General features: G+C 36.9%; 2 protein-coding genes across 4 annotated transcripts; one reads left to right on the top strand and one right to left on the bottom strand.

The window, feature by feature from the left end:
- Positions 1–5,415: 5,415 nt before the first annotated feature.
- LOC111471544 (S-type anion channel SLAH2-like) lies at positions 5,416–10,781 on the bottom strand. Of its 3 annotated transcripts, none has more exons than XM_023117266.1 (7): positions 10,125–10,781; positions 8,835–9,015; positions 8,309–8,483; positions 7,713–8,204; positions 6,861–7,631; positions 6,154–6,185; positions 5,416–6,064 (listed from the first exon to the last, which is right to left on the bottom strand). In XM_023117266.1, the coding sequence occupies exons 3-7, from the start codon at positions 8,465–8,467 to the stop codon at positions 5,653–5,655; spliced, it is 1,866 nt and encodes a 621-aa protein (XP_022973034.1). In that variant the 5' UTR covers positions 8,468–8,483; positions 8,835–9,015; positions 10,125–10,781; the 3' UTR covers positions 5,416–5,652. The 3 variants fall into 3 exon arrangements, with proteins under 3 accessions (XP_022973034.1, XP_022973036.1, XP_022973035.1); XM_023117268.1 differs by having other exon boundaries at positions 7,713–8,201; positions 10,125–10,779; XM_023117267.1 differs by lacking the exon at positions 10,125–10,781 and having other exon boundaries at positions 8,835–10,100.
- An 8,010-nt stretch (positions 10,782–18,791) lies between these two features.
- LOC111471539 lies at positions 18,792–25,970 on the top strand. The gene is made up of 16 exons (XM_023117256.1): positions 18,792–19,410; positions 20,136–20,257; positions 20,367–20,455; positions 20,538–20,573; positions 20,687–20,780; positions 21,080–21,122; positions 21,715–21,815; positions 21,912–21,976; positions 22,059–22,555; positions 22,640–22,727; positions 22,818–22,958; positions 23,585–24,153; positions 24,238–24,373; positions 24,453–24,521; positions 24,606–24,785; positions 25,396–25,970. Exons 1-16 carry the CDS (start codon positions 19,199–19,201, stop codon positions 25,507–25,509), a joined length of 2,556 nt encoding a protein of 851 aa, XP_022973024.1. The 5' UTR covers positions 18,792–19,198; the 3' UTR covers positions 25,510–25,970.
- Positions 25,971–26,741: the final 771 nt, after the last annotated feature.

The following is a 26,741-nucleotide window of genomic DNA, read 5'->3' as shown; positions in this document are numbered from 1 at the left end:
CATCGTCGGGACAGCAAGGTCATTGTTGATGACGGTCAGGATGCCTGGGAGGTTCTGGGGATAGGCAGTAATGACGACCGTCTATCTCCTCAATCGGTCGCCAATGCGAAGCCTCAACGGGAAGACGCCACATGAGGCCTGGTACAACAAGAAGCCAGCGTACATCATCTCTGAGTGTTCGGCTCCTGTCCCCACCTTGCCAAGCTCGATCCAAGAGGGCCGAAGGTCATCTTCACCGGCTACGAACCTGGGAGCAAGGCGTACAGTCTCTATGATCCTACGGGGGGTGAGCTCACGTGTCTCATGACGTCATCTTCGATGAAAGAACCTTCTAGCAGTGGAACGACGTGACTGAGACAGATCAAAACCCAAATTAATTCATAATGGAGTGCCTCATCACCGAGCCGGGAGAAGGAAGAGAGCAGCATCGAGAACCATCACCACCGCCAGTAGCTGCACCCCCTGAACCAATGGAGTTTGCAACACCACGAACTGCAGATTCAACGCTGGATGTCAATCACGATGATGATCTGGTGGCCAGGTACCGAAGAATGAAAGACCTAGTGGGAGGAGGTGAACCACTTGGACTGGCGGTGTGCGAACTCAAAGCAGAAAGAAACTCGTGTAGGCTGAAGGAAATGCAGGAGGAGATGACATCCATCACTGAGAACCAGACGTTGAGTTTGGAGGAGTGCCGCCGAGACACCGAGCCATATGGCTTAAATGGGTCTTCAAACTAAAACGTAACGAAGAGGGAGAAGTTGTGAAACACAAGGCTCGTCTAGTGGCAAAGGGCTACATCTAGAAGCAATGAGTGGATTTCGAGGAGATATTTGCGTCGGTGGCAAGACTGGAATCTGTCCACCTATTGCTGACAATTACGGCACATCATTCCTGGGAGGTCCACGACATGGACGTGAAATCCGCGTTCCTGAACGGAGAGCTGAAGGAGACCGTCTATGTCATACAACCACCAGGCTTCCTAGACAACGACAACCCTCATAAGGTATTGCGCCTGCACAAGACACTCTATGGGCTTCTGCAAGCACCACGAGCCTGGAACACGAAGCTCGACAGTACCCTACTGTCGCTGAAGTTCAAGTGTTGTGCCTCTGAACATGGAATGTACACACACGGCCATGACAAGCAGCAACTGATCGTGGGAGTGTACGTCGACGACCTCATAATCATTGGAGGCGACATGGAAGTCCTCGGAAGATTCAAGAGGGAGATGTCAAAGAACTTCAATATGAGCGATCTCAGCGTGCTCAGCTACTACCTCGGCATCGAAGTGCAACAGAGTACTGCCGGCATCACCATTTGCCAAAGTGCGTACGCGAAGAAGCTGCTGAACACAACCGGACTTGCGGACAGTAACCCTACAAGGACGCCAACGGAGGCCCAGCTCCAACTAAGGAAGGCTAGCACTAGAACGGCAATCGACGCCACCAATTACCGCAGCATTGTTGGGAGCCTGTGCTATCTGGTAAACACAAGTCATGACCTTGCTTATTCCGTTGGATACGTGAGTAGATTCATGGAAGCATCTAGGGAGGAGCATCTTGTGGCTGTCAAGCGCATTCTGCATTATGTGGCTGGAACCAGAGACTAGGGTGTGAGATACTGCGCAGGGACAGGAAAGGAGAAGCTTGAGCTGGTCGGCTACAGTGATAATAACATGGCCTGTGACGTTGATGATCGTAAGAGCACCAGCGAAATGATTTACTTCTTCTCAGGCAACGCGATCTGCTGGCAATCAACAAAACAAAAGGTAGTTGTTTTGTCTTCCAGCGAAGCATAATACATCGCCGCTTCAACGGCGGCAACACAAGAGGTCTGGCTTGCACGACTAATAGAAGAAATCATCGGAAGAGAAGGCGATCCACCAATGCTATACGTGGACAACAAAGCTACAATCTCCGTGGTCAAAAATCTAGTTTTGCACGACTAGAGCAAGCACATAAAAATTAGATTCCACTACATCCAAGAATGTGCAGATTGGGGGCTCATCAAGATTGATTTCATCCGAACAGAGGAACAGCTCGGAGAAATTTTCACCAAGTCACTAGCACGGGAAAATTTGAAGAACTACGCTCAAAGATCGGAGTTCAAATAATAAGGTAGATATACACAGCTTCTAGGAGGAGGGAGTTCAAATAATAAGGTAGATATACCACAGCTTTTATGAGGAGATTGTTAGATAAAAGCAGTTTTTCCTTATTTAGGTTATTCACCCATTTCCTTAAACTTAGTTAGTTGTTTTGGTTTTTTGATATTTAGTTGTTTTGGTTTTTGGATATCTGAATTAACGCTCGCATATAATGAAAGAGCGTACTTTTTTCTTTCCATTTGGGCCAACTTTGAGAGCAAGATTTGTGCCTAATTTTAGGATAGGATAGGATAGGATGGTTATTTAAATATGTCAAGTGAATGAAAATAACAATCTATCGGGTATTCAACGCATACTTTCTCTCTCTGTTAGCCTTTCATTATTTTCTTTTTTCCAACAAATTTCCTTCGGCCGTTTTTATTTCGTCGATGATTTCCTCGCGATTGTCAGAAGTCAACATAGGAGTCTCAGATTTCACTAGGATTGTTCTTCTTGTGAGATCTCCACGTATGGAGTTCTATCTTTTTGTTGGGATGACTCACATTCCCCTCGTTTCAGGTCTGTCACTCCCCCCACCTTTGAGGGAGTTTGGTCAATAATTTTATTTTCACCACTTGCAGACGTTTGACCCTACTTAATTTCTTGGGGTTGATCGATACTAAGATCAAATAGTCGTTCATTGTGGCATAGATCGTGGAAAGATCTTGAACTCTTTGTTCGTTGAGCTTGATTTTCGCCCACTATTTTACCCCTTCTACAAAACTAAAGACCTTATCTTTCTCAAACATATCATGTATATCTAACAAAAGTCTAGAAAATTGCTTAACGTAGTGTCGGATATTGGTAGTATGCATTACCTCTCTAAACTTCCTTCTTGCAATTATCTCGACATTCTCTAGGAAGAATTGAGAGCGGAGTTCTTGTTTTAAGCTCTCCCAAGTGTCCACAATACATTGACCATCTTGAATGTCTATGTACTTGGATCGCATCGTCGGCTAGATGCATTGTTGCTACCGTGACCTTTGCTTCTCCTACCACGGTATTTGTGGCTCGAAAGTACTTTTGGAGGTCGAAAATAAAGTTCTCTAGAGCCTTGGAATCTCAAACCCCATAGAAGGACTTAGGCTCTGGAACCTATATTTTGTTAAATTGTTTCACGCCCCCCGTTGGGATTTGGTTCCCCCTATCTCTCATAGGGAGGTTTAATTTGGCGCTTAGATCCGCCACTTCAATCTTGACCACTCCAAAAGCTACTCTCAAATCCTTAAACATTTCTAAGACCAGCTGAACGATCACTTTTTGGGCATTGTATAAGCTCTCCATGCCATCTTTCATTCTGGCAATAGAGTTCGTCAAGCAATCCCTATGCTCAAAGCCAACAACAGTTGTGTCCTTCTCTTCTAGGGTCTCGTTCCTAGTCATTAATTCGCGGATAGACATTGCCTCAAGGCGACCTGCCATCTTGTCGATCTTGTCGCCTTTAACAGAAATATCATTCATGCAAGACTCCAAAAGTCCCATTCCATTAAGAGCTTCACTTATGCTAACTAAATGCTCTTCGATTTCAGCCAATCAGGCAACCTAAAACTTGCCTAGTTGTTTCAGTGGACATGCTTGTGTACTATTTTACAAGTAGTTGACTCAATTCTCATATCACTTGTCACAATTGCACTCTTACTTCAGCAAGATGACGATTATTCAGCACTTGTTCTAACCTAGCAAACAAGTCATTCATGTGAAATTCGCTAAAGGCGAGTAGGCATGAGCGAGAAAATGGGTTGAAAACAATTTAAAAAAAAAACAATGTTATAAGCTAAAGGCGAGTAGGCAGCAACAATGGTTTTGATAGCATATAATCCTAGTAGGAAGAATCGACAATTAGTCACATCCCCCAATAGTGCATTTTGGGGCATTTTAGTCCTGGCTGGTGTAGACAATCGGTCATGCACCCCCATATTGACGGAACATGAAATAGTTTAACATGAAAGCATGTAAAAGGGATTTGGGATAGGCATGTGGTCATAGACAACACATCCTGGACAAGTATCACGGTGACACATGACTGTGGTAGATTAGTCTAACAATTTCCAACTAAGCTAATCCAAAGAATTAGGTAAGATGAATATTTACAATTATTAGACTAATTATTCGAGTAATATGAATTGATAACATGTGACCGCTCCGAACTAAGCTATTCCTTCTAATTGTAAATAAAATAGGTCACTTCCATCCCGACTAAGCTATCTCCGCTAATTTCTAAATATAACATGTGACTTTGCATGCTTTCAATTAAGCTATCCTTGCTAATTGTTAAATAAAATTCTAGACAAAGATTTGACACTCCTTTCTAATCTTTAACAATTTTTTTTTTACCAATTAGTCATAATCAAAATTAACCATATGTAGTTCAGCTAACTTGGATCAAACACGTAACTTTTAGATAATCAAATTATCTCTTAATGGTTCAAAAAATATCCTATAAGAAGAAAATTTGCAATTTCTAGACATACGAACTCTCTTAAGGTGTACGACTACCTATACACGAACTCTTATAGCACATACGAACGATATTATACGGATTAGTATTATGGAAAACGTTACTAAACAAGGCCTAACTTGCTCGTGTTCGTGCTCGAAGATAGGGCTTGCCCTTTGAATAAGGCTTCAAACTCAAACTTCAGATAAAAGTGAGCTAACTTTGAGAGAAGTTTTGAGGAGAAACGGACAAAGCTTGTTAGGAGGAAAGGCAAATTCTGACATCAATACATATCTCTTTTATGTTCCTTTTTCTTTTTTGTGGAAATTTCTGCTTCACAAGAAGATGCTTCCATTACTGTGGGGGACCAAAGCTTCCATTGTTTCATATCATTTTGCCAGTCATTGTAGGCATAAACAGAGCACATCAGTGATGCTGAAATTATTGTCGTCCAACAGTAAGCTGGTGGTCTCAGTATCAGTGATAATCTCAGCTCTATATGAATGGATAACCCTCATGATATTTTAATCAGAGAAACAAGACAGACAATCCAACATCAAATGTTTCATTGTTTTTTACTGTCCTAGAGACCGTAAACAGAGAGAGATGTGAACTTTTGACCTCTTGGATTCATCTCCGTAGGTGGATTTGTCAAAAAGAGTTCGTCAGCCAGCGTCATTGGATGTACTTGGGCCATTACATTGGAGGTACTTTTTACCATCTAAAAGCATTTCATTCTTAAAACTATTTCAATCATAGCCTTGCAGTTTATTAGCAGGTTGAAGGGCAGTTCGCAACAGCTGAAACTTAGCAAAACTTAGACTTGGAATATTTCAACATAGTTACTTTATTGATATATCACATGAACAAGATATCAAGGCCATCATAGATATTGTTACAAAAAAATTGATAGATTACATGAGATGTCTAACAAAAAAACTATATCTTACAACTCTCAGTGTGTATAACTATCAAGCTCCAACATGTTTATTGGAACCATTCAAACTACAAAATCAAGTTCCTCGTATGTTTGAGTGGTGACTTTTACAAAGGGTTGAACCTGTGATCATTGAGGCTGATCACTTGATGATGGGACGTTCCCGTCTTCGCCTTCGGAGGTTTTCGGTCCAACACATGCTTCTAAATCTTTGCTATCAGGGTCTGAAAACTTCAAGAAGTTTTCAATATTTTGGGATTCTGAATTTCCATTTCTTAGATTTTGGAACCAATTCTTATGTGGTGGTTTTGGCTTCCTGTCGCTAATGGCTATAGCGATGTCATTGGGAAAGAGGTCATGATACACAAAGGCGTGTATGATAGTTGTTACGAAGAGAGACCCCACTATGACTGTTGCAATGACAGAGAGAAGAACAGCAAGAACTTGTGTTACTATATTTGTAACTTCAGTTGAGTATCTTATGGTTGCAATGGCAGCTCCAGTCATGGGAAAGGTATATGCCCACCAGGCCAGTGAGAACCTAATGATTCAAAACAAAATGTTTGTGAGATAAACTAACTTGAAAAGTATGATCAAAGTTTAAAGAGAAGAAAGACAGTTGTGACGTACTGGAAGCCTCGGAAAAAATTGACTCGAACAACCTGCAAAGAATCATGGAATGGAAACACGTTTAACAAAGCATTGAAATGAAGATTGAATCATCGTTCAAGGCATGGATGGAATTGTGAACAGTATCTGTAAGAGCCCAAACCCACCGCTAGCAGATATTGTCCTCTTTGGACTTTCCCATTCGGGCTTCCACTTAAGGTTTCTAAAACATGTCTGCTAGGGAGAGGTTTCCACATCCTTTATAAAGAATGTTTCGTTCTCCTCTCCAACCGAGGTGGGATCTCACAATCCACCCCCTTTGGAGCCCAGCATCCTCGCTGGCACTCGTTCTCTTCTCCAATCGATATGGACCTCCCAATCCCACCCTCTTCAGGGCCCAGTGTCCTTGCTGGCACACCGCCTCGTGTCACCCCCCTTCGGAGCTCAGCCTCCTCGCTTGCACATCGCCCAGTGTCTGACTCTAATACCATTAGCAATGGCCCAAGCCCACAACTAGCAGATATTGTCCTCTTTAGGTTTTCCCTTTCGAGCTTCCCCTCAAGTCTTTAAAATGTGTCTGCTAGGAAGAGGTTTCCACACCCTTATAAAAAAATGTTTCGTTGTCCTCTCTAACCGATGTGAGATCTCACATATCCTCATAAGCTCATAAAACAACAACAATAATAAACAAAGCCAACAACAAATGAATAAGCTGCACAGAGACTAACCAGTGAGAAATAGAGGAACATAGCGATGAAGTAAATCATTCGTGAAGCGTTATCAAAGGAGCCTTGTATGTTTGCCAATGCCATAGATGCCACGCTAGGTGCTGCTATGAAAAGAAAGAACACAGGATGCAACTCCTTTGGGAGTGTCGCATTGGTTGGTAGTCTTTGGTAGAGAGTTACAAAAAGGACTAAATAGTGAGCCATTCCAATGGCAAAGAAGAATATAGGTCCTTCCTTTAGTCCCATTGAAGCTCCCCACAAAGCCCCCACAAAGTTCCCCACAATGGAAAGATGGTTAGTAGGATTAGCCACTTTTGACAGCCTTCGTTGGCCTCCTGACATCCACTGCCCATAAATCTTAAGCTCAAGACATAAAAATGGAGTCATGAGAACATACCAAAGTGCTGGATGCAGTTTGGAAGCAACAGATGGAGGAACACCAATTGCTAAGAACAAGAGGGCTATCCATGGTGCAAAGAAGAAGTTGACACGAATAGGATGATAGTACTCTCGGCGAACTGCTTCGAAGTATAGAAGAACTTTCAGAAGGTAAGTGGAAGCGACAGTGATTACAAGAGCAATGGAAATGATCCATAAAACAAAATTTATTTTCAGGCTCAAATGAAGGAACTTCGTGGAAGCTGAAGAGGCCAATGCTTTCCACATGATTGCTTGGCTACTAACACCAAGACACATACCAAACGAAGAGATCGGAAATCGGAGTAGAAAAGGCCATGTCTTGTCATCTGGGAGCAGTATTTCCTCTGAAGGCTGTTTAGAAATGGAAAATGAAAGAGCAATTATTTCGTGTCTGATGATGGCAGGAAGGGACTAAGAATCTAGGCAACATACCCTTAGTGTTTCTAGCTCAGGACCTTCCAGAGCAGCAAAGTAACGTTCAGCAGGTAAGTTGTTCTCAATGACTGCTTCCTGAGCTTCAGTTTCATCTGGCCTAATTTGTTGTTGGGACTTTCCACGAAGTATAGTTAATTGCCTTGCAAGTTTTCCAGAGCATGTTTTGAAAGAATCATATCTTCTGTCCTTCAATCTTGAAATACTAGGGTGCGGTGCAGCCTTTATGTTCCTCGTTGCATCCTCGAATGTCGAGCCCATCGGAATTGGCTGAGAGTGAAACAATGTAGCTTTCTGTGGTTTTTCCAGAGCAGCAAGACCTGAGGTTCCATTGTTTGGAATTCTTTCACCAGTTGAGAAAACTGTTTTGGGGGACAGCTGAACTCCCACAGGGGACGGTGGCATGCTGAGAGAGACATTATTTTTTCTTCGATGGTTATCCAACTGAAACTCGGCATCGCTTTGCACGCCAGATGATGATACATTTCCCTGCTTTACAATCAATTCTAGAAGATGAACACACGTATGCAATCTCAAAAACCATTAGTTTCATAACTTTCTTCACTAAAATACACATGAATTGCATAAGAACTTACAATACGCAGGGTAGAGGGGTTATTTGGAGGGTCAATCTCTTCATTACACTCTTCAATACTGTCAAAGCCAGCGACTTGAACTGATGATATGTTTTTGATTAATGGTGGAACCTCATACAGCTCCTTGGGTGTATCTTCTTGACATTTTCCATTTTCCATGATGAATTACCACCACCTAGAAAGCATAGAGGATATGAAGATTGAAGAAAACATGACTGTAACGGCCCAACCACATCGCTAGCAGATATTGTCCTCTTTGGACTTTCCCTTTCGGACTTCCACTCAAGGTTTTTAAAACGCATCTGCTAGGAGGAGGTTTCCACATTCTTATAAAGAATGTTTCGTTCTCTACCCCAACCGACGTGAGATCTCACAATGACTCAATTTGCTACTTTATTCATGATCTAAACTAGATCAATGTTTTATATGCATCAAGATCAAGAATGTATACACAAAACCAGGTAGAAAACTATGCAACATATTTTAGAACAACCCCTCTAAACCAAATGAAGGAAAAAACTCATACCTTCAAGACAACCGTTCTAGCAGGAAAATGGCAGAACAGATAGAGATGAAGAATGTAAACGAGTATCCGGTCGGATTAACCTTCAATCAAGCAGGCTCTGTCACTATCTCTCCAAGCAGAAGAAAGATCTCAGACTTGGAATAAATAAAACAATCTTCAAGAATAGAGTTCTCTTTCGATCCTGAGATGGCGAGCCTCGTCGTGGGGGACTCAGAAACAAAGCATATATTCCACAAGAATGAAGAATGAACCAAGAGAAACAAATGAGAAAAACTAAGACACGTCTTTCAAAGACAGGAAATATCACATATTTATAGACAAGAAAAGTCCATGTACTTTCAAAGTTAAAGATAATTACGGCTGCTTATTATATGTTCTTAATTCTCATTCTCGAAAAAGACAAAACATTCGCCGATTCAAGCATAGCATAATGGACAAAACATCGCTCGCATCTTAAATGTTAATGGTTCGATTCCATCTTGAACTAAAAAAGAAAAAGAAAAGGACAAAACAAAACACCGCAGAAAAACTGTTCCAGCTATAAAGTGGGAATCTCTGTGTCTTGTCTAAAGTGAACACAAGCTTGAAAGTTTTGTCAGCATCTTTATAATAAATCTTTTTTTCTATGTGGCTGCTAGCAATTGACATGTTTGAATTAACAGAAAGCTACTTGAACCATCTGTTGTACAATATAAACCTATGAACACAAATCAAAATAAGAGAGAATTTAATTCAAGAAATCCTCATAGACCAAACAGCTATCTAGTAATGGTAGGTAAACAACTTGACTTGAAGGAAGTACTGACCCATGTCAGAAACACTGCTTGAAAAGAAGGAAAAAAACAGGGCTGTCCTAATCCAAAGAATGACAACAGTTGGTCAAATCCCAATGTATTTGCAATTTGAATACACTTTATGGATGCCAGCTATTTCAAGAAGGATTTAAAAGAACAAAACGTTTCCTAAACACCCAATTCAAGATAAGAGACAGATCAAAGAGTAATCCAGAAGAAAATGGGAAAACCCAGAAGTAATCATCATGTAATGAAGTCAAATAATTAGAAAATCGAAAAAAGAACAGCGAATTTTGGTCCAGATTTAAGAAAATTATACATAAGACGACAAAAACATGATGAACAACGATCATAAGTCAGATACAACATAACCCAGAGAGACCCACAAACAGCTTATACACAAAGACAGAGACCCACAAACAGCTAGGAGATTAGGTACGAAATTTCCATGCAAGTCATAGAGAAATTAGAATGTAGGTTCATTGGGCGGACTGACCTAAATTTTTGGGATCCAATCAAATTTGATAGCAAGATAAGCATTTCTCCACCGTTTTCAAACCTTGTTTTTAGATTTAAGTTTTTTGTTTAAACTTTTTTCCTGTTCCCTCTTTTCCTCTCACTCTCCCTTCTCGCTGTACACAACCCAGCAGCGACCCACGTCTACAAATCTTTGATGGAACAAGCTCTAGAGGCTACAGCGGTGACCCAAGTCATGTACTCCGACGACAATGATCAGACGACGTGACACACGCGGCGCCTGAATGCCATGGAATTAGAGCGAGATGGAAAAAGAGGAACCTAGAAAAATGTTCACCGAGTTAGAAAAAGTTGCAAGAAAGTGGGTCAAATCTCATTCAAGCACAATTTTTTCGATCGTGGGTACGGATGAAATGGAAAAAAGTTTAAAAGTTAGTGGAAGAAGAAAACTAAAAAGTAGGCTATTGAATGTGCGGCGATGCTTCATTTGTGTTTGGTAGCCAAAATGGGCCATTGGCGCTGCTTCCTCAGAATTTTCATAACCATACGAATTCAAGTGGTTAGCTTTCTGCAAGTGGGAAGGACACGAGCCTTTAATTTTTTGGGTTCCTTTTTAGAGCATTTGATATTTGTTGATCTATGGTCCCTAATTTTTTAGCAAGTTCCCATCGATATAAGAACTTTCGTACAAGGCATTAATTATAATTGTTAGGGGGCAACTTTCCTACTTTTTCAAGTACTATGTTACTCTCGTGGGCTCGAATAAGTGTAGACAAGCTCAGTGCTACCGGACAATTGAAGATTCTTTTACCGTTTTCACATAATATTATGATTATATTGCATATCATATGCATCAAGGATACAGCTCTATCAATCGTGACCGTTATTATATAACCTTTTAATAGTTCTTACATTAATCTGAAAGGGATGACCTTGTGTCATGACCAAATATGATATAATCCAAGACATCTTAATCATGTAATATTAATGTCACATTAAAAGCTTCAGAATACTTCAAATGCGTCTTCATTTATTTTTAGATGGTTACAAATTTAGATGAATGATTGAAATCTAGATTTATGGTTACAAATTCAAATGCGTCGTTAATTATGGTCATTAAGTATAAAAGTTACAAACTTTTGAAATGTCTCGTATAAGATAAAGTTTTCATTTTGAGGCTATATAAAGTTTTATATTTTATATTTGTAAAAAGACTTAGTAAAGAGCATAGGTGGTTTCTTTTAAGTAAGAGCTAAGTTTTTTTGCAATTCTATATGGTTTAGATGGCATGTTTAGAATCATTCAACTTGACATGATCAATTTTGCTTATAAAGTGATTCGAATCTCAAACAAGTGTTATTTGTGTTAAGATATTTATGGAAGACCCCTATCAATCTAAACAAGTTCACTTCAAGCAGTTTCTAGGGTGTCAAAGCGTGTCGAATAAGTACTTACAAATTGTATTAAAGCTCATACGTGTCTAACATGTTAAAGAAGTCTTAATATTATATTAAAAATTAGTATGCTTCATTTATTTTTATGGAGCTAAAATTTGGCTGGAATAATAAAAATTTGTGATCATTTCTTCCCTCATTCTTCATTTAAAATTTTTCATCTCAATTGAAGCGGTGTTCGTGTGACTCCAATGCTAAGACTTGAATAGATATCAACCATAAATCGAAGAAGAGGGTCAAATCAACGCATAACACGAGCTAGACAATGGCTCAACTCCTAATATTAGGGTTTAGGGTTTACACCATAAATTACACCAACCGTAACGTTCCAGGTCAAAGTCATGCAAAACTACAGTTAACCACATGGTTTATTTTCTCTTCCTCTCTCGTCGCCGATGACGGTCAAAGAAAACCGCCGTTGGAATTTCGTTTTCTTAAAATATTAAAAATAAAAAATTATGTTACAATTTTTTATATATAAAAGATAGCTTTTAAGTAGAGGAAATTATTAATTTATTTCAATTACGTACTACTTTGAATATTAAAACTTTAATTAATTTAAATATTACACAGTATATAATATTAACACTCTAGCATGAATATCTTTTTCCCCTTAAATTTAGCCCTAAATTATTAGGATTTTTTTTTAAATCCTTTTTTTTTATACTTATGAATGCTATTAAAAAAAATGTTTTAAACAACACATTACCATTCATTGTTTTTAAAATACTTACCCTTATATTTTTTTTTAAATTTCAAAAACATCTTTAAATTTTTTTAAATATATTTACCGTTAATACCACGTCTCAAAAATACTCATGAAATTTTGAAAAATAACATTAAAATTTTTATAAATAATCTATGAGAAATTCATAAACAATTTATTTGACACAAAACAAGTTTTTGGTTTATGTTTATTTTTTTAATCATTTTAGGCTTATTAAATGAACAATAAATATTTTAAAATAAATTAAATTTTGAAAACTAATTTTGGTATAATAATTTTTGTATTCTTAATCTAAAATTATTTAGATCAAGAAACAAAAAATGACTCTCCAACACGCAATTTTTTTTTTTTTTTTTTATTAAAAGAAATGGCCCAAATAAACGCCCAGACCCATGGGCCCAAAATACACACTACAAGTCTTACTTGGTTTCAATGTATTATAATAAATAGCAGGTGATATAACAAAAAGAGAAAAAACTTACCAGTTAAGCATTCCAGGAGACTAAAGAGAAAAAGACGGCGCGCAAGAGAGAAACAAGACAAAGAACGCGAGAAAATGTGATATGAACCACGATCAAGGAATTTCCATATCTCAAGGTCCAATTATAAGGACGAGAACCAAGAAGCTACAACAAACCTTATACAGTTATATTCAAGCTATGGTGAGCTCATCCAAGGAAATTCTAGAAGACGTTGAAGACCTCCCTTATATGTTATGCAAAGTTGAGCTTCAAGAAAGAGATGAATTAAATGCACTTTAAGTTGCATTTAATGAACTCCGCTGAATTTATAAAATTAGTCAAAGGATGACTAATAAGCCCAACTATTTGTTTGTCATATTTAAGCTAGTTTTAAATATAGAAGTTACATTATATTCTACCATTAACTAGCTGGGTATTTCTCATTTAGCCCATTTAATTTGGAGTTATGTATTGCATACGCTAAGGTTATAAAGGGTATATAAAGCCTTCTTTTCTTTGATTAGACATCAGATTTTGGAATTAAGAATAGAATTCTATTTTAGCTTTGTTGAGAGGCTAAAATTCTTATACTTATAACTTGTATGTAGAGTCATTCAAGTGGTATTGATCAAACCTCTTGTGGAGTGATTCGAATCACGAGTTTAGAAACGAGTTTTTCTTTACTCTTGATCTTGATCATTAAAATAATCTGTTTCATACTTTCCCTCGGGTTGATTTCCATATCAAAATGCTATTGAAATCAACTTACTTGGAAAAGAATAGGTGTTAGAGAGAGAAATTTGTATTTACAGAAAAGGATGAGAAAGAGAGAAAAGCAGTGATAGACGCAGGTTTTCGGGTTGGGTGTACATCCCTACTCCAAGGCCGATAGGCCCAACATGCCTTCTCCAGCTAATAACCATCTTACATAATGTTGTTACCTAAAGTTCCATTTTGTCTTTAAATTTTCTATTATATTTTTTAATTCAAGTATAATAAGTCATTGACTTAATCTTAATCGTTCCATCCAAAAATTTATTAAACATTTAGAGGATACATGAATTTTAAGTTTATATTTTTCTAAAAAATATATGAGAGATGATAAAATAAGCTGAAAGAATTCTTTGATCGAGACTCTAAATTTAATAAGGGAAAGAATCTTTAAAAGGTGAAAGAATCTTTAAAAGGTGAAAGAATCTCCAAATTGATTCCAAAGATGTTACTTAAAGTGGAGGCTCATTTAATTTCAAACCACAATCAATTCCATCCAATCAAATAGACTATATAAAATATACATATAAATAATTTAATACACATAAATGAGGAGGAAAAGTGGGCAAATATTAAATAATTAATAAATAATAAATAATTTCCTGATTTGGCAAATATTAGTTGTTTCCATTATTAGAAAATTAAGAAAGTGGGGAATAATTTGGTACTTCGCATTAAACAAATCTTAATTAATTCATTTAATTCTCTTTTAATACTTGTTAATTAGTATGAAATTAGAAATGTGAGTAAGTAATCAATACAAATATTAAATGCATTTGGTGTGTTAATTAGTGGAATTAATGGTTGTCCACTTGCTGTCCCTTTTCACCTAATTAAATTATTTGTATTTGTAGTGTGTGTATTTCACCCTTTTTCCAAAAAAAAAAAAACAAAAACCGTTCTTATCCCGACCTAATTAGTTTTCTCAAGTTGAGACATCGTCTATTTTTTCACCAGAAAAATTATAGTCCCGATACATATAATATTATAGTTTTTTTTTCTCGTATTTATTCTCAAACTTGCAAAGTTTACGAGTATAAATTGATTTAGTTTCTCACATTTATTTTCTCTAATCTTTAGTGTTGAGTAAATTTTAATTTTTAAATTTGAAAAGCAAGTTAAATTCTTAGAATTCCGTTTGTGTAACCGCTTAAGTTTACTACTAGCAGATATTATCCGCTTTGGTCTGCTACATATTGTCGTCGACCTCACAGTTTTAAAACCTTGGGGTGGATTGTGAGATCCCACATCTGTTGGAGAGGGGAACGAAAGATTCCTCATAAAAATGTGAAAACCTCTCCCTAACAGACAAGTTTTAAAATCATGAGCTGACATGATACATAATACGCCAAAACGAATAACATACAATAGCAGTGGGCTTAAGCTATTATAAATTTTATCAAAGTTAGACACCAGACGATATGCAAGCGAGGACTAGTAGTCTAGTGGTAGAATAGTACCCTACCACGGTACATACTTCCTCTCCCACCTGACGTTCCTTTCCCGCTTGGTATACTTTACAATGATGACATTTGTGTAATAAAATCAGAGTGGCGCAACAAAAGTGTGGTGGACTCATAACCCACAGGTCTTAGGATTGAAACTTGGCTCGAATTTTAAACTGAATAATCTTTCGAATTTCATGAGCTTTGAATGTCATATTTAACCCGATATCAATAAAAAGAACCGTTCATCTTTTCGATATGAAATCTTCAACAATTAATTTGAACGTCGAACCATAAACGTGAAGGAATTCGACTGAACTCCACGGAAATCTAACCGATTGGATTTTGGTGGAGGAATATTCTAACTTGTTTGAATCTTTTCTAAGATACCTTTCTTTGTCGTTAAACTACAGAATTTTTTTTTTTTTTTTTAAATTGTCTTTAAACCAGCTTTTTATTGTGGGTTTATTAAATAAACATTTACGTGACTGATAATAAAATAATAAATATAAGTTGAAAAGTACAGGTGGCCATTACGTGTAACCCACCAAAAAAGGAAAAAAAATAAGAAAAATATGTTTTTATACTTACAACCAAAGCATGTGAGGCTGAGTTGGACAAAGACCCCTCATTTTGAGGACAAAAGAATATGGGTTCTCTGAATCACCAAAAGCCGACATAAAAAATTACCTTGATAGTTAAAAATATTTAGAAAGGTCAATGACAAGTATGCATAACATCACCCAAAAAAAAAAAAAAAAAACATTTCGTTGATCGAGATTGAGTCACGCATTGACCTGAACCGATTTAAAGCTGGATCATTTCTTTTTGCTTCATGAAACTGGTGTTTTCGAGAATTCCTTCTAGCATCCTCCTTTGATGATCCACGACGTCTCATTACAGTAGAGCACAATGAGCATGACCAACTTGCGACAATAAACCTAATGAATCTACCAATTTGATGTGGTGCTACCAATAACTAGGAAAATTCAATAAAAATCACCACTAAAAACCCATCGAAAATTCAATAACCCGAGCTGGACTACAACGATGCTTTGAGACGAACTAAGGTAGTGTTGCACATCAATTTCAATTGAAACACGACTACAAATCCTCAATTTTTTCAAACCAATTTTCAAAATTAAGAGAGGGCACAATTCTAAGGCTTTTGAAACAATAGAGTTAAAGACGATAGTATAATGATTACGATTACAAAATTTTCAAGATCTTGCCATAAAAAAACATGATGCTTTCTCGTTTATTATTATTTTTCAAATTGTTACATGTTGTGCTTCCTTATTATGGATAAAATATTTTGTCTCGAACAATGTGTTAAAATCTTTCCGATGGTCAGGAGTAAATCATCCAATTTTATTTAAAAAAAATAAACATTATAGACAAATAAAAATAAAATAGGATTTTAATTTCTCTTAATTTATTTTTCATGAACAATAGAAGGCCATTCTCCATTATAATTTCCACCAAATATTTTTTTTTAAAAAAAACAACAAATCTGAACCGTTGATAATTGACTCGATGAAAGTTGGAAGAATAGTTTCCTAATGTGGTTTTTTTTATAAAAAAAAAAATGAAATACCCATTGGAAATCCATATGCACAGAATTTAAACAAGTTGGTTCATTAAAAAAAAAAGGGTTGAATTATATTATTAAATGCTAAGATAATAAAACCTTAATAGATTATATTATAATATAAACATACACACAAACCAAGATCTATTGGCATGGAGAATTGGTTGTTCTTGTTCTTTTCGAAAGGTCCCATGAACATTAAAAAATTAAAAATAAAAAAAAAAAACATAAAATATTTTAATACGAAAAAGAGCGTAATGAGACAATTATGCTAAAGCGTTCCAATTGAGCATCATGGTTGTCATGTGGGTCATCAAAATTTTAAATAATTGGTCTGCGTAATACTAATAAATATTGTTCTCTTTAAATTTTTAATTTCAGAATTTTCGAAATTTTCACTCTTAAATTTATTTATCATCACGTCAGTAGGAGAATAAGTCAAGAGATAAAATGAGAGTAGGTAGAGTAAAAATAAAATAATTATTAATTTTTAAAAATAAAGTTAAAAAAGATTATAATATACATTTTGTAGCCGCCTTAATGTAAAATTTGAAATAAGGAATTAATAATTTTAGAAAATTAAAAAAAGAAAGGACCAAAAAATTGGGACAAAACCTTTTCGGGCAGTCCCATGTGGTGTGCTACGATGCCACCGAAAGTATATAATATAATGTCAGTCCTTTTTTATATTTAATATAGTGACTAATAATATTTAAATGAAAAGTTATGTATATTATTTTCAATCATTATTCAAATACATTCTTAATAATGCACCTCAAATTATTCATCCATCCAGATATTATTGCCATGCATCAAATTCATCCAACAGTGAATTACTGAAATTTATATAATATAATAATAATTAATTTTACCTTATGGTAAAAGTGGTTAAGAAATTCGATGGCTCGTACTATTTATTATAACAAATTTTTATATACATTATTTTCTTATTTAAGTATTTAATTTTTTTTTTATTAACTGCTTTTAAAAATATTTGAAAAGTAATTTTTTTAAAATATATATTTAAATCCAATCGATAAATCTTAATTAAATACGTTCAAAATAAATAAATAAATATTTATCGACTAAATTTTTACTTTTATTAAAAACAAAATTTTGAATAAATGAACCAATTCGGGTTGAAAACTTGTACAACCAAAATAATATGAGTTGTATTAAGTAATTTAGCTGTTCGAGGGTATTATCAAAATAAAATTACACACAACTATATCATGTGGGACTACATGCACATGGTGCAATCACATACATACATATAGAATTTTATTATTAATTATTTATTCTAATTAATTTATATTAATTTAGTTATTTTTGTAGAAACTAAATTGAATTATTTATTTCAAAAGTAAATTGATCATTTATTTTTATTTTTATTAATTGATTAATTAATTAATATAACAATATATCAAATAATACAAAACTTAATTTAATTACTTTTCGTACCCTTAATTAATTAATTATAATTTTATCAACAAAAGTGGTAAAATGTACCCATATAAAGTATAAAATAATTACTAATACTATTTCAATAATTCAATTACTTAATATTTATTTTCATATAAAAATTAATAAAAACAAATCAAAATTTAATTTTCAGACATAATTATCCTACCATTATTACTATTTTTCTAATCTTTTAACAGTCTTATAAATGGAGATATTTGTAAATTTTAAAAACTAAAAATTTATAAATTAAAATAAGTTGTAAACCAATTTTTTTTAAAGAAATTACTTTGTAACGTGGAATGTGACATTATTAACTTCAATACAGTCAAATATGTAAGATACAACACGATCATTTTTTAATTTAAAAATTATAAAGGTGAAGATAGAACCTTCGACTTTTAAAATGATAATTAATGTTTTATTCACAAAAGTGACCAAATTTATAACTAGAATTGAATAATAACCGATGAAGATTAAAAATAAAAACGCATGTGGTGTGTGTGCAGCTCAAAAAAGATTCAACTTTTGAGGGGAAAAGAAAGAAAGATTAATCTTTTGGACAATGTATGCTTTCCAATACACTTTTAATTCTTGCTTTTTCAAAGACTTAGTGGCTAGGCAAGCCAAATATCATATATATGTAAGGGAAAATGGGGAAAAAGTTGGAGGGTGGGGTGTTTTTGATGGTGAAGGGGATGGATGGATGGATTGAAGGCAATGAAAGCCATGGGAAGTCAAAAGAAGGCTTAGGGAAGTAAAGCCTTTTTGGGTATTTTAGTTTGGTAAATTAGGAAGGCAATTTTGAACGTCCACCATTACAGGACAGCCCGTGCTATATATAGCTCTCTTTACTCATACCCCCCTTTCAACACCCTCCGACCAACCTCCTCTCCGGATTCACAATCCAATTTTTTCTCTCTTTTTCCCCCAGAAAAACACAAAACAAAACAACACCCACCAACTCATTCCCCTGCAAATACCCTTCTCAATCTCCACCATTCTTCCCTCTTTCCACGGATATTCATCCCAAATTTTTGCCTCTTCTTTCAATGGATCATCATCAGCTACCTAATAGCTGCTGGGTTTGAAAGTGATTCAGGATCGGATTTGTGTTTCAATCTGTTTGGGAAAAGGAGAAAAGGAAATTTTGTTTCGAGTTTGTGTTGATTTTGTGGTGGTGATGGAACAGAAGCACATTTTTCTGTCTGCTTTGGGTGTTGGTGTCGGGGTGGGCCTTGGATTAAGCTCTGGACAAGCTGTTGGAAAATGGGTTGGAGTGAATGCCTCTTCTGAGGTGATTACAGGACAAAAGATTGAACAGGAGCTCACCAGGCAGCTGCTTGATGGCAAAAACAGCAATGTCACCTGTGATGAGTTTCCTTATTATCTAAGGTAATGATATGATTCCTTCTTCTATCATCTTTTCAACATATTTCCTTCTCTTGTTAGTGATCAGGTGTGCTGGAAACTTGTTCTTGCTCATAGATTTTGGTTTTAAGTCAGATTGTTTATGTAGTTAATCGTTATTTGTGGCCCCTTCCAGATATCACCCTGTTTGTATTAATCAATCAAAACATTGAATCTTAGTTACATACCAGCTCCAATCAATTAGAGGTTATGGTAAAACTTACGTTTACACAACGGATGTCGTAGTAAGAAAGGGGCGATTTAACGGTGTTTACTCGGGCTTGGGAAGAGGTGATGATGAGCTTAGATTATGCTTGCCTGTTTCTAAAACATTTTTGATTAAAGGTTTTCTGCTGTTGAGACTCTTTTAAGTTTTACTATCTCACGTGTGTGTTGAGGATTGTTGGGAGAGGAGTCCTACATCGGCTAATTAAGGGGTTGATCATAGATGGGCTTGTAAGTAAGGAATACATCTCCATTGGTACGAGGCCTTTTGGGGGAACAAAAAACACAGCCATGAGAGCTTATGCTCAAAGTGGATAATATCATACCATTATGGAGGTTCGTGATTCTTAACCGTGTGTACACTGTTATTTCAACCACAAATGTTCGATGAGAATTTTCTATGGATCCTTCATGACATTTCGACATTACATTCTCATATTTTCACGTTCTACTCTTAACTGATCTTTCTCTGATCATAATCACAGCGAGAGGACGCGGGTGCTTTTGATGAGTGCTGCATATGTTCATTTGAAGCACTGCGACATCTCGAGGCACACCAGAAACCTTTCACCAGCAAGTCGAGCTATTTTGCTTTCAGGACCAACAGGTATAAACTATGACGCTTCTACCTCAAGTACCGTGCCAAGAACAATACTTGTCAGGGCAGTGTATGATGTAATCTTGTTGTCTTTTTATTTTTATTTTTTGTCCATAAGAACTTTACCAGCAGATGCTTGCCAAGGCTCTCGCGCATCACTTCGAGTCAAAGTTGCTGTTGTTAGACGTTTCCGACTTTTCACTGAAGGTATATCTACACTAAAGTTCATCTTTTCGGTTATAGCTTGTGACGTATGTCACTTACATCAGCAATGCTAAATTTTCTACAGATGCAGAGCAAATATGGCTGTCCCAAGAAAGAATCTGTAAGTTCTAGCCAACAGGATAAGAACATTTTTCTAGATCACTTGAATTCAACAGACATATTGATTGAGGAGGACAAGGAAAGGAGTTATTCCTCGTATGTTTACTTGTGCAGTCATTTAAGAGGTCCATTTCCGAGGTGACATTGGAGCGAATGTCGAGCATTTGGGATTCCTTCTCGATTCTTCCGACAAGTGGGAATACCTGTGGTAAGAAAAAACATGTTTTCCATCTCCATGACAAATGTTCCTCGTACAACAGTTGATGAATTAATTCTGTCTTATCAAGAAATGGTTCTTTTTCTCTACATGCTTAAGATCTCATACCATTTTTCACTCGGCACCAGATAACATTAATGGCTGATTTTAAGGTTGTTCTGTGATTGATTTATAGTATCGATGAAGCTGGACGACAGCATTTTTTAGCTGTTCCTTTGAAGTTCAACAGCAAAAATTGTAGTTATTGACCATCTCTTTTTTCCTCATATTCTTGTTCCGTTTTCTTACAGGAAACCTAAGAAGGCAAAGCAGTACGACCGACATTCCATCGAGGTAGAATATTCCGTGTTTAATCATAACATATCTAGTTTATCTAGTTTCAATAAAACTGTGAGATCCCATATCGGTTCGACAGGGGAACGAAACATTTTTTATAAGGGTGTGGAAACCTTTCCCTAGTAGACGCATTTTAAATCCGTGAGGCTGACGACGATACTTAACAGGCTGAAGTGGACAATATTTGTTAGTAGTAGGCTTGAGCTGTTACAAATGATATCAGAACTAGGCACCGAGCGGTGTGAGTCTCGAAGGGGGTGGATTGTGAGATCTCACATCGATTGGAGAGGGGGAACGAGTGCCAACGAGGACGCTGGGCCTCCAAAAGGGGGTGGTTTGTGAGATCCCACATCGGTTGGAGAGGGGAACGAAGCATTCTTTATAAGGGTGTGGAAACCTCTTCCTAGCAAACGCGTTTTAAAACAATGAGGTTGATGGCGATACGTAATGAGCCAAAGCAGTCAATATCTGCTAGCGGTGGGCTTGGGCTGTTATACAAAAACCTTAATTTTATTCGTAGCTGTTCCCTACTGTATCAGAGGCACGCTATGTTTTTATTACTACTTGGGGTCCTTTTTTTAATCTGTAGATGTGCCGAGGGCTCGTCCAATCCTCCAAAACTTCGGAGAAACGCTTCTGCTGCATCTGATATTAGTAGTATCTCATCAAACTATGCTTCAACAAACCCAGGTTAAATTCAAAATCCAAATAAATTTGAAATGAAACTACTTAACTACTCCTTGTTTCTTTAGTTTTGCCAAATCAAATCAGTATTATCTTTTTCAGCTTCTGTCAAGCGCACAAATGGTTGGTGTTTTGATGAGAAACTTTTTCTTCAGTCACTTTATAAGGTAATCCACTTATGAGCTGTTACCTTATTTTATCCGAGCTTGTAATGGTCTGAAAAATTGTCAAATCAATTGAATCTTACAGGTCTTGATGTCGGTATCAGAAACGAGTTCCATAATTTTGTATCTGAGAGATGTTGAGAGACTTCTTCTTCAGTCACCAAGGATGTACAATCTGTTCCATAGATTTCTGAACAAGCTCTCGGGATCTATTTTAGTACTCGGTTCCCGATTAGTCGATGTCGAAAATGATTGCGGAGATGTTGACAACAGATTGACGAGTTTATTCCGGTATAGTGTTGAGATTCGGCCCCCTGAAGATGAGAACCATCTTGTCAGCTGGAAATCTCAATTGGCAGAAGACATGAAGATGATTCAGTTCCAAGATAATAAAAACCACATTGCTGAAGTACTTGCTGCAAATGATCTTGAATGCGATGATCTTGGTTCAATTTGCCATGCAGACACCATGGTTCTCAGTAATTATATTGAAGAAATCGTCGTGTCGGCGATATCCTATCATTTGATGAACAACAGGGATCCAGAATACCGAAACGGAAAACTTTTGATATCTTCCAAGAGGTATGCACCACATTCCTTGTTAGGATTGAGAAAAAAAATAACAATAAAGTATCCATGAATGATGCCTGTTCGGTTCTGGAGCAGTATATCCCATGGATTGAGTATATTCCAGGAAGGAAATAATGAAGGAAAAGACACTCTAAAGCTAGAGACGAACGCAGAATCATCTAAGGTTCGATATACGTCTCGAGAATTTGCTTCAATGACCTGACTCTTTGTACTCCTTTGTTATTGTGATATTGAAAAATGTAACTTTTTGCAGGTAGCCCAGAGGGACGAGGCGATTGGGGCAAAGACGGAATCGAAATCTGAAAACCCAGCTGCAGAAAACAGAAATGAGGCAGAGAAATCTGTTCCTATAGTGAAAAAAGATGTTGAAAATGTACCTCCACAAAAAGCACCTGTAAGTTTGAGTCTTCAGCATATTACAGTTCATTCTATTCCTCATGGATTGCATTTATTTTGGTCACAAACAACTAAAATTGTAACGGCGCAAGCTCACCGCTTGTAGATATTGTTCTCTTTGAGCTTTCCCTTCTGGGCATCCCCGCAAGGTTTTAAAACGTGTCTACTAGAGAGAGGTTTCCACACTCTTATAAAAAATGTTTTGTTCTCCTCCCCAACCGATGTTGGATCTCACAACCACCAACCCTTTGGGGTCAACGTCCTTACTGGCACATTGCCCAGTGTCTGGCTCTAATACCATTTGTAACATCGCCTGGTGGGTTTGGGCTATTACAAATAGTATTAGAGCCGGACACCAGGCGATGTGCCAGTAAGGACGTTGACCCCAAAGGGTTGGTGGTTGTGAGATCCAACATCGGTTGGGGAGGAGAACAAAACATTTTTTATAAGAGTGTGGAAACCTCTCAGACGCATTTTAAAACCTGGATGGGAAACCCATAAGAGAAAGCTCACTAATTTTATAAGTTGTTGGTAATCTAATTACCTTTGTTTGATGTGTGAAGTACGTTTCTTACGAGTCGTGTTGTTTTCATATGTGCTGGTCACTGTTGGCACTTCCGACAGGAAATTCCTCCCGACAACGAATTTGAAAAGCGTATAAGACCCGAGGTTATCCCTGCAAATGAAATTGGGGTGACATTTGAAGACATTGGTTCTATGAATGAGATCAAAGAGTCCTTACAGGAACTAGTTATGCTTCCTCTTCGTCGACCAGACCTCTTTAAAGGAGGTCTTCTTAAACCGTGTCGGGGCATTCTACTTTTCGGCCCTCCTGGAACGGGTAAAACAATGCTAGCAAAGGCCATTGCTAATGAAGCTGGAGCAAGTTTCATCAATGTTTCAATGTCCACAATCACTTCTAAATGGTTTGGGGAAGATGAAAAGAACGTCCGAGCATTGTTCACGCTTGCAGCAAAAGTCTCACCTACGATTATTTTTGTTGATGAAGTTGATAGCATGCTTGGCCAACGGACTAGAGTGGGAGAGCACGAGGCCATGCGGAAGATTAAGAATGAATTCATGTCACACTGGGATGGACTCCTGACTAGGAATGATGAACGAATACTAGTTCTTGCTGCAACCAACAGGCCATTTGACCTCGATGAAGCAATCATTAGGCGATTCGAGCGCAGGTAAGATTATAATATTTATCCTTAGTTTGCGAAAACTTCTTGGGAGACTCGTGTTCTAACCGTTCGATATATTCGATCAAACAGAATTATGGTTGGTCTTCCGTCCGTGGAGAGCAGGGAAATGATCATGAGAACTCTTCTATCAAAGGAGAAGGCTGAAGATCTTGATTTCAAGGAGCTTGCAACTATGACAGAAGGATACAGTGGAAGTGATCTCAAGGTGTGTCCTCTAACTTATGTCTTATGAATTGATTGCTTTGTTCCATTGATCAGCTCATGAACTTTATGTCTGGCAACAGAATTTGTGTGTGACCGCAGCTTATCGGCCTGTTCGGGAGCTCTTGCAACAAGAGAGATTGAAGGATTTGGTAACTTCCGTTGAACTTATTCCTCTATCTTATTGTTATCATCAATTTCTGCTAATAAGTTTCTGCAACTTCCATCTGCTGTAGGAAAAGAAGCAGAGTGAGATGAAGGAGAAGGAGAAGGAGACGAAAAATGAGATCGAGATCGAGAAGGAGACCAAAAATGATTTGGAAAACACTACAGTTACGAATGAGGCAGGAAAAGAGGAACAAGTCATCATTCTGAGGCCTTTAAATATGGATGATATGAGGCAGGCCAAAAATCAGGTGAATATCTGTTCTTGCCTTAATTATGTGAGACGACTTCTTCAAGGCTTGTGTAGTGTAACAGCCTAAGCCCACCGCTAGCAGATATTGTCCTCTTTGGGCTTTCTCTTTCGGGCTTCTCTTCAAAATTTTAAAAATGCGTCAGCTAGAGAGAGGTTTCCACACCCTTATAAAGAATGCTTTGTTCTCCTCCAACCGATGTGGGATCTCACAATCTACCCCCTTCGAGGCCCAGCGTCCTCGCTGGTACTTGTTCCCTTCTCCAATCGATGTGGGACCCCCCAATCCACCCCCCTTCGGAGCCCAGCGTTCTTGCTGGCACACTGTCTCGTGTCCACCCTCCTTCGGGACTCAGCCTCTTATCTGACATATTGCTTGGTGTCTGGCTTTGATAACATTTGTAACAGCTCGATATTGTCCTCTTTGGGCTTTTCTTTTCGGGCTTCCCCTCAAGATTTTTAAAACGTGTCTGCTAGAAAGAAGTTTCCACACCTTTATAAAGAATGCTTCGATCTCCTCCCCAACCAATGTGGGATTTCACATGTAGCTAGTTTCTTTTCAATATTGTACGTAGAAATTAACCCGTATCCTCATGTGTAATGTATTGCAGGTTGCTGCAAGTTTTGCTTCTGAGGGATCAGTTATGAATGAGTTGAAGCAATGGAATGATTTGTATGGAGAGGGAGGTTCGAGAAAAAAGCAACAGCTTACATACTTCCTATAGAATGTAGAACCCAAGCTTCTTATCTAAACACGTAATAGCGAACCGGTATGAACGATCGTGGAAAAACGAGATGTTTTTCAGGTGCAAAGTCATAAAATCTGGGGAACTCGAAGTCGATCTTGCAATGAGGCAACCTATGCAGGACAAGGTGATCCCCAATTACGCGGTATCGTTCCAATGGTTTCTGTCATTTGTTTCTTAGTCATATGGTTAAGGAATGAGGTAATGAACGAATTGTTAGGCCAATGTTCAAACCGGTTACATCGTATCGTTCGATGTTTTCGAGTCTTTGGCGTTGGGAATGTATGATGTATTACGAAAATGTGGAAAAGATAGATATGTTTGGAATCATGAGGAACATACCATAGGATTTATACATCATTTATGTGATTTTTGTGCATTCAAACTAATAAGATTGTAGAGTTTGTACAATAAATTTTACTTCAGCTGCCTTTTAGAGATATTCTTTATACGTTTTACTGATAAGCTCCTGTTGAAATTTAAATTAATTATCTCTTTAGGAATATAATCATTACAAATAAATGGATCATTGAAGAGGGGTTGGTCATTAGAATGGAGTCAAAAAAGTCATTTTAACACTGTAATTACATCTTTCACTTTAAATATCAGTAATTCTACAATGAAAGTTAAGTCGTTTTAGTCCTGAAATCAGTACCGATTCTCCTCTTGAGACTTAATTTGATCTTCATAGATTTCTTGAGGTAGTTTCTTACGAAGTTTTGTTATTGCATCTATAATAACCTCAGGTTTAGGTGGACAACCCGGCAAATACACATCGACAGAAATTAACTTATCGACTCCCCGAACAGTACTATAAGAATCGGTACTGAACATCCCTCCTGTAATTGTACATGCTCCTATAGCAATAACATATTTTGGTTCAAGCATTTGCTCATATAATCTTACTAAAGAAGGAGTCATTTTCATTGTTACCCTACCGGCCTTTAAAATTAACTAAAGTCGGTACTTAAGTTTGTTGGGAATAAATTTAAATGAAAAAAAAATCAATTTTTTTTTTTTTGTTAATTTTAGTAAATTTTTAAATTTTTAATTTTTTTATTATTTTATTTTATTGTTAATTTTAGTAAATTTTTGAAATGGAGTGGGAAAAGGAAAATGAAAAGGCCAGTAATTAATTGAGGAAAGAGTAGGTTTATGGGTTAGAAAATAATGTCATTCGGATAATGATGGCTATATTTAGAAAAGAGAGG

The sequence above is a fragment of the Cucurbita maxima genome, unplaced genomic scaffold (genome assembly GCF_002738345.1).
Source record: "Cucurbita maxima cultivar Rimu unplaced genomic scaffold, Cmax_1.0 Cma_Scf00053, whole genome shotgun sequence".
Taxonomy (NCBI): domain Eukaryota; kingdom Viridiplantae; phylum Streptophyta; class Magnoliopsida; order Cucurbitales; family Cucurbitaceae; genus Cucurbita; species Cucurbita maxima.
The sequence above is the reverse complement of the archived record's forward strand: the minus strand, read 5'-3'. Positions and strand labels throughout refer to the sequence as shown.

Bases quoted from the DNA above. Each gene is read 5' to 3' on its own strand.
- LOC111471544 (XM_023117266.1), bottom strand. From the start codon at position 8,467: ATGGAAAATGGAAAATGTCAAGAAGATACACCCAAGGAGCTGTATGAG. The intron at 7,632-7,712 runs GTATGTTGCCTA...ATTTCTAAACAG, and splicing joins CTGAGCTAGAAACACTAAGG to CCTTCAGAGGAAATACTGCT. The intron at 6,065-6,153 runs GTACGTCACAAC...TTGAATCATTAG, and splicing joins AATTTTTTCCGAGGCTTCCA to GTTCTCACTGGCCTGGTGGG.
- LOC111471539 (XM_023117256.1), top strand. From the start codon at position 19,199: ATGGAACAGAAGCACATTTTTCTGTCTGCTTTGGGTGTTGGTGTCGGG. The intron at 22,728-22,817 runs GTTCGATATACG...AACTTTTTGCAG, and splicing joins CGAACGCAGAATCATCTAAG to GTAGCCCAGAGGGACGAGGC. The intron at 22,959-23,584 runs GTAAGTTTGAGT...CACTTCCGACAG, and splicing joins TACCTCCACAAAAAGCACCT to GAAATTCCTCCCGACAACGA.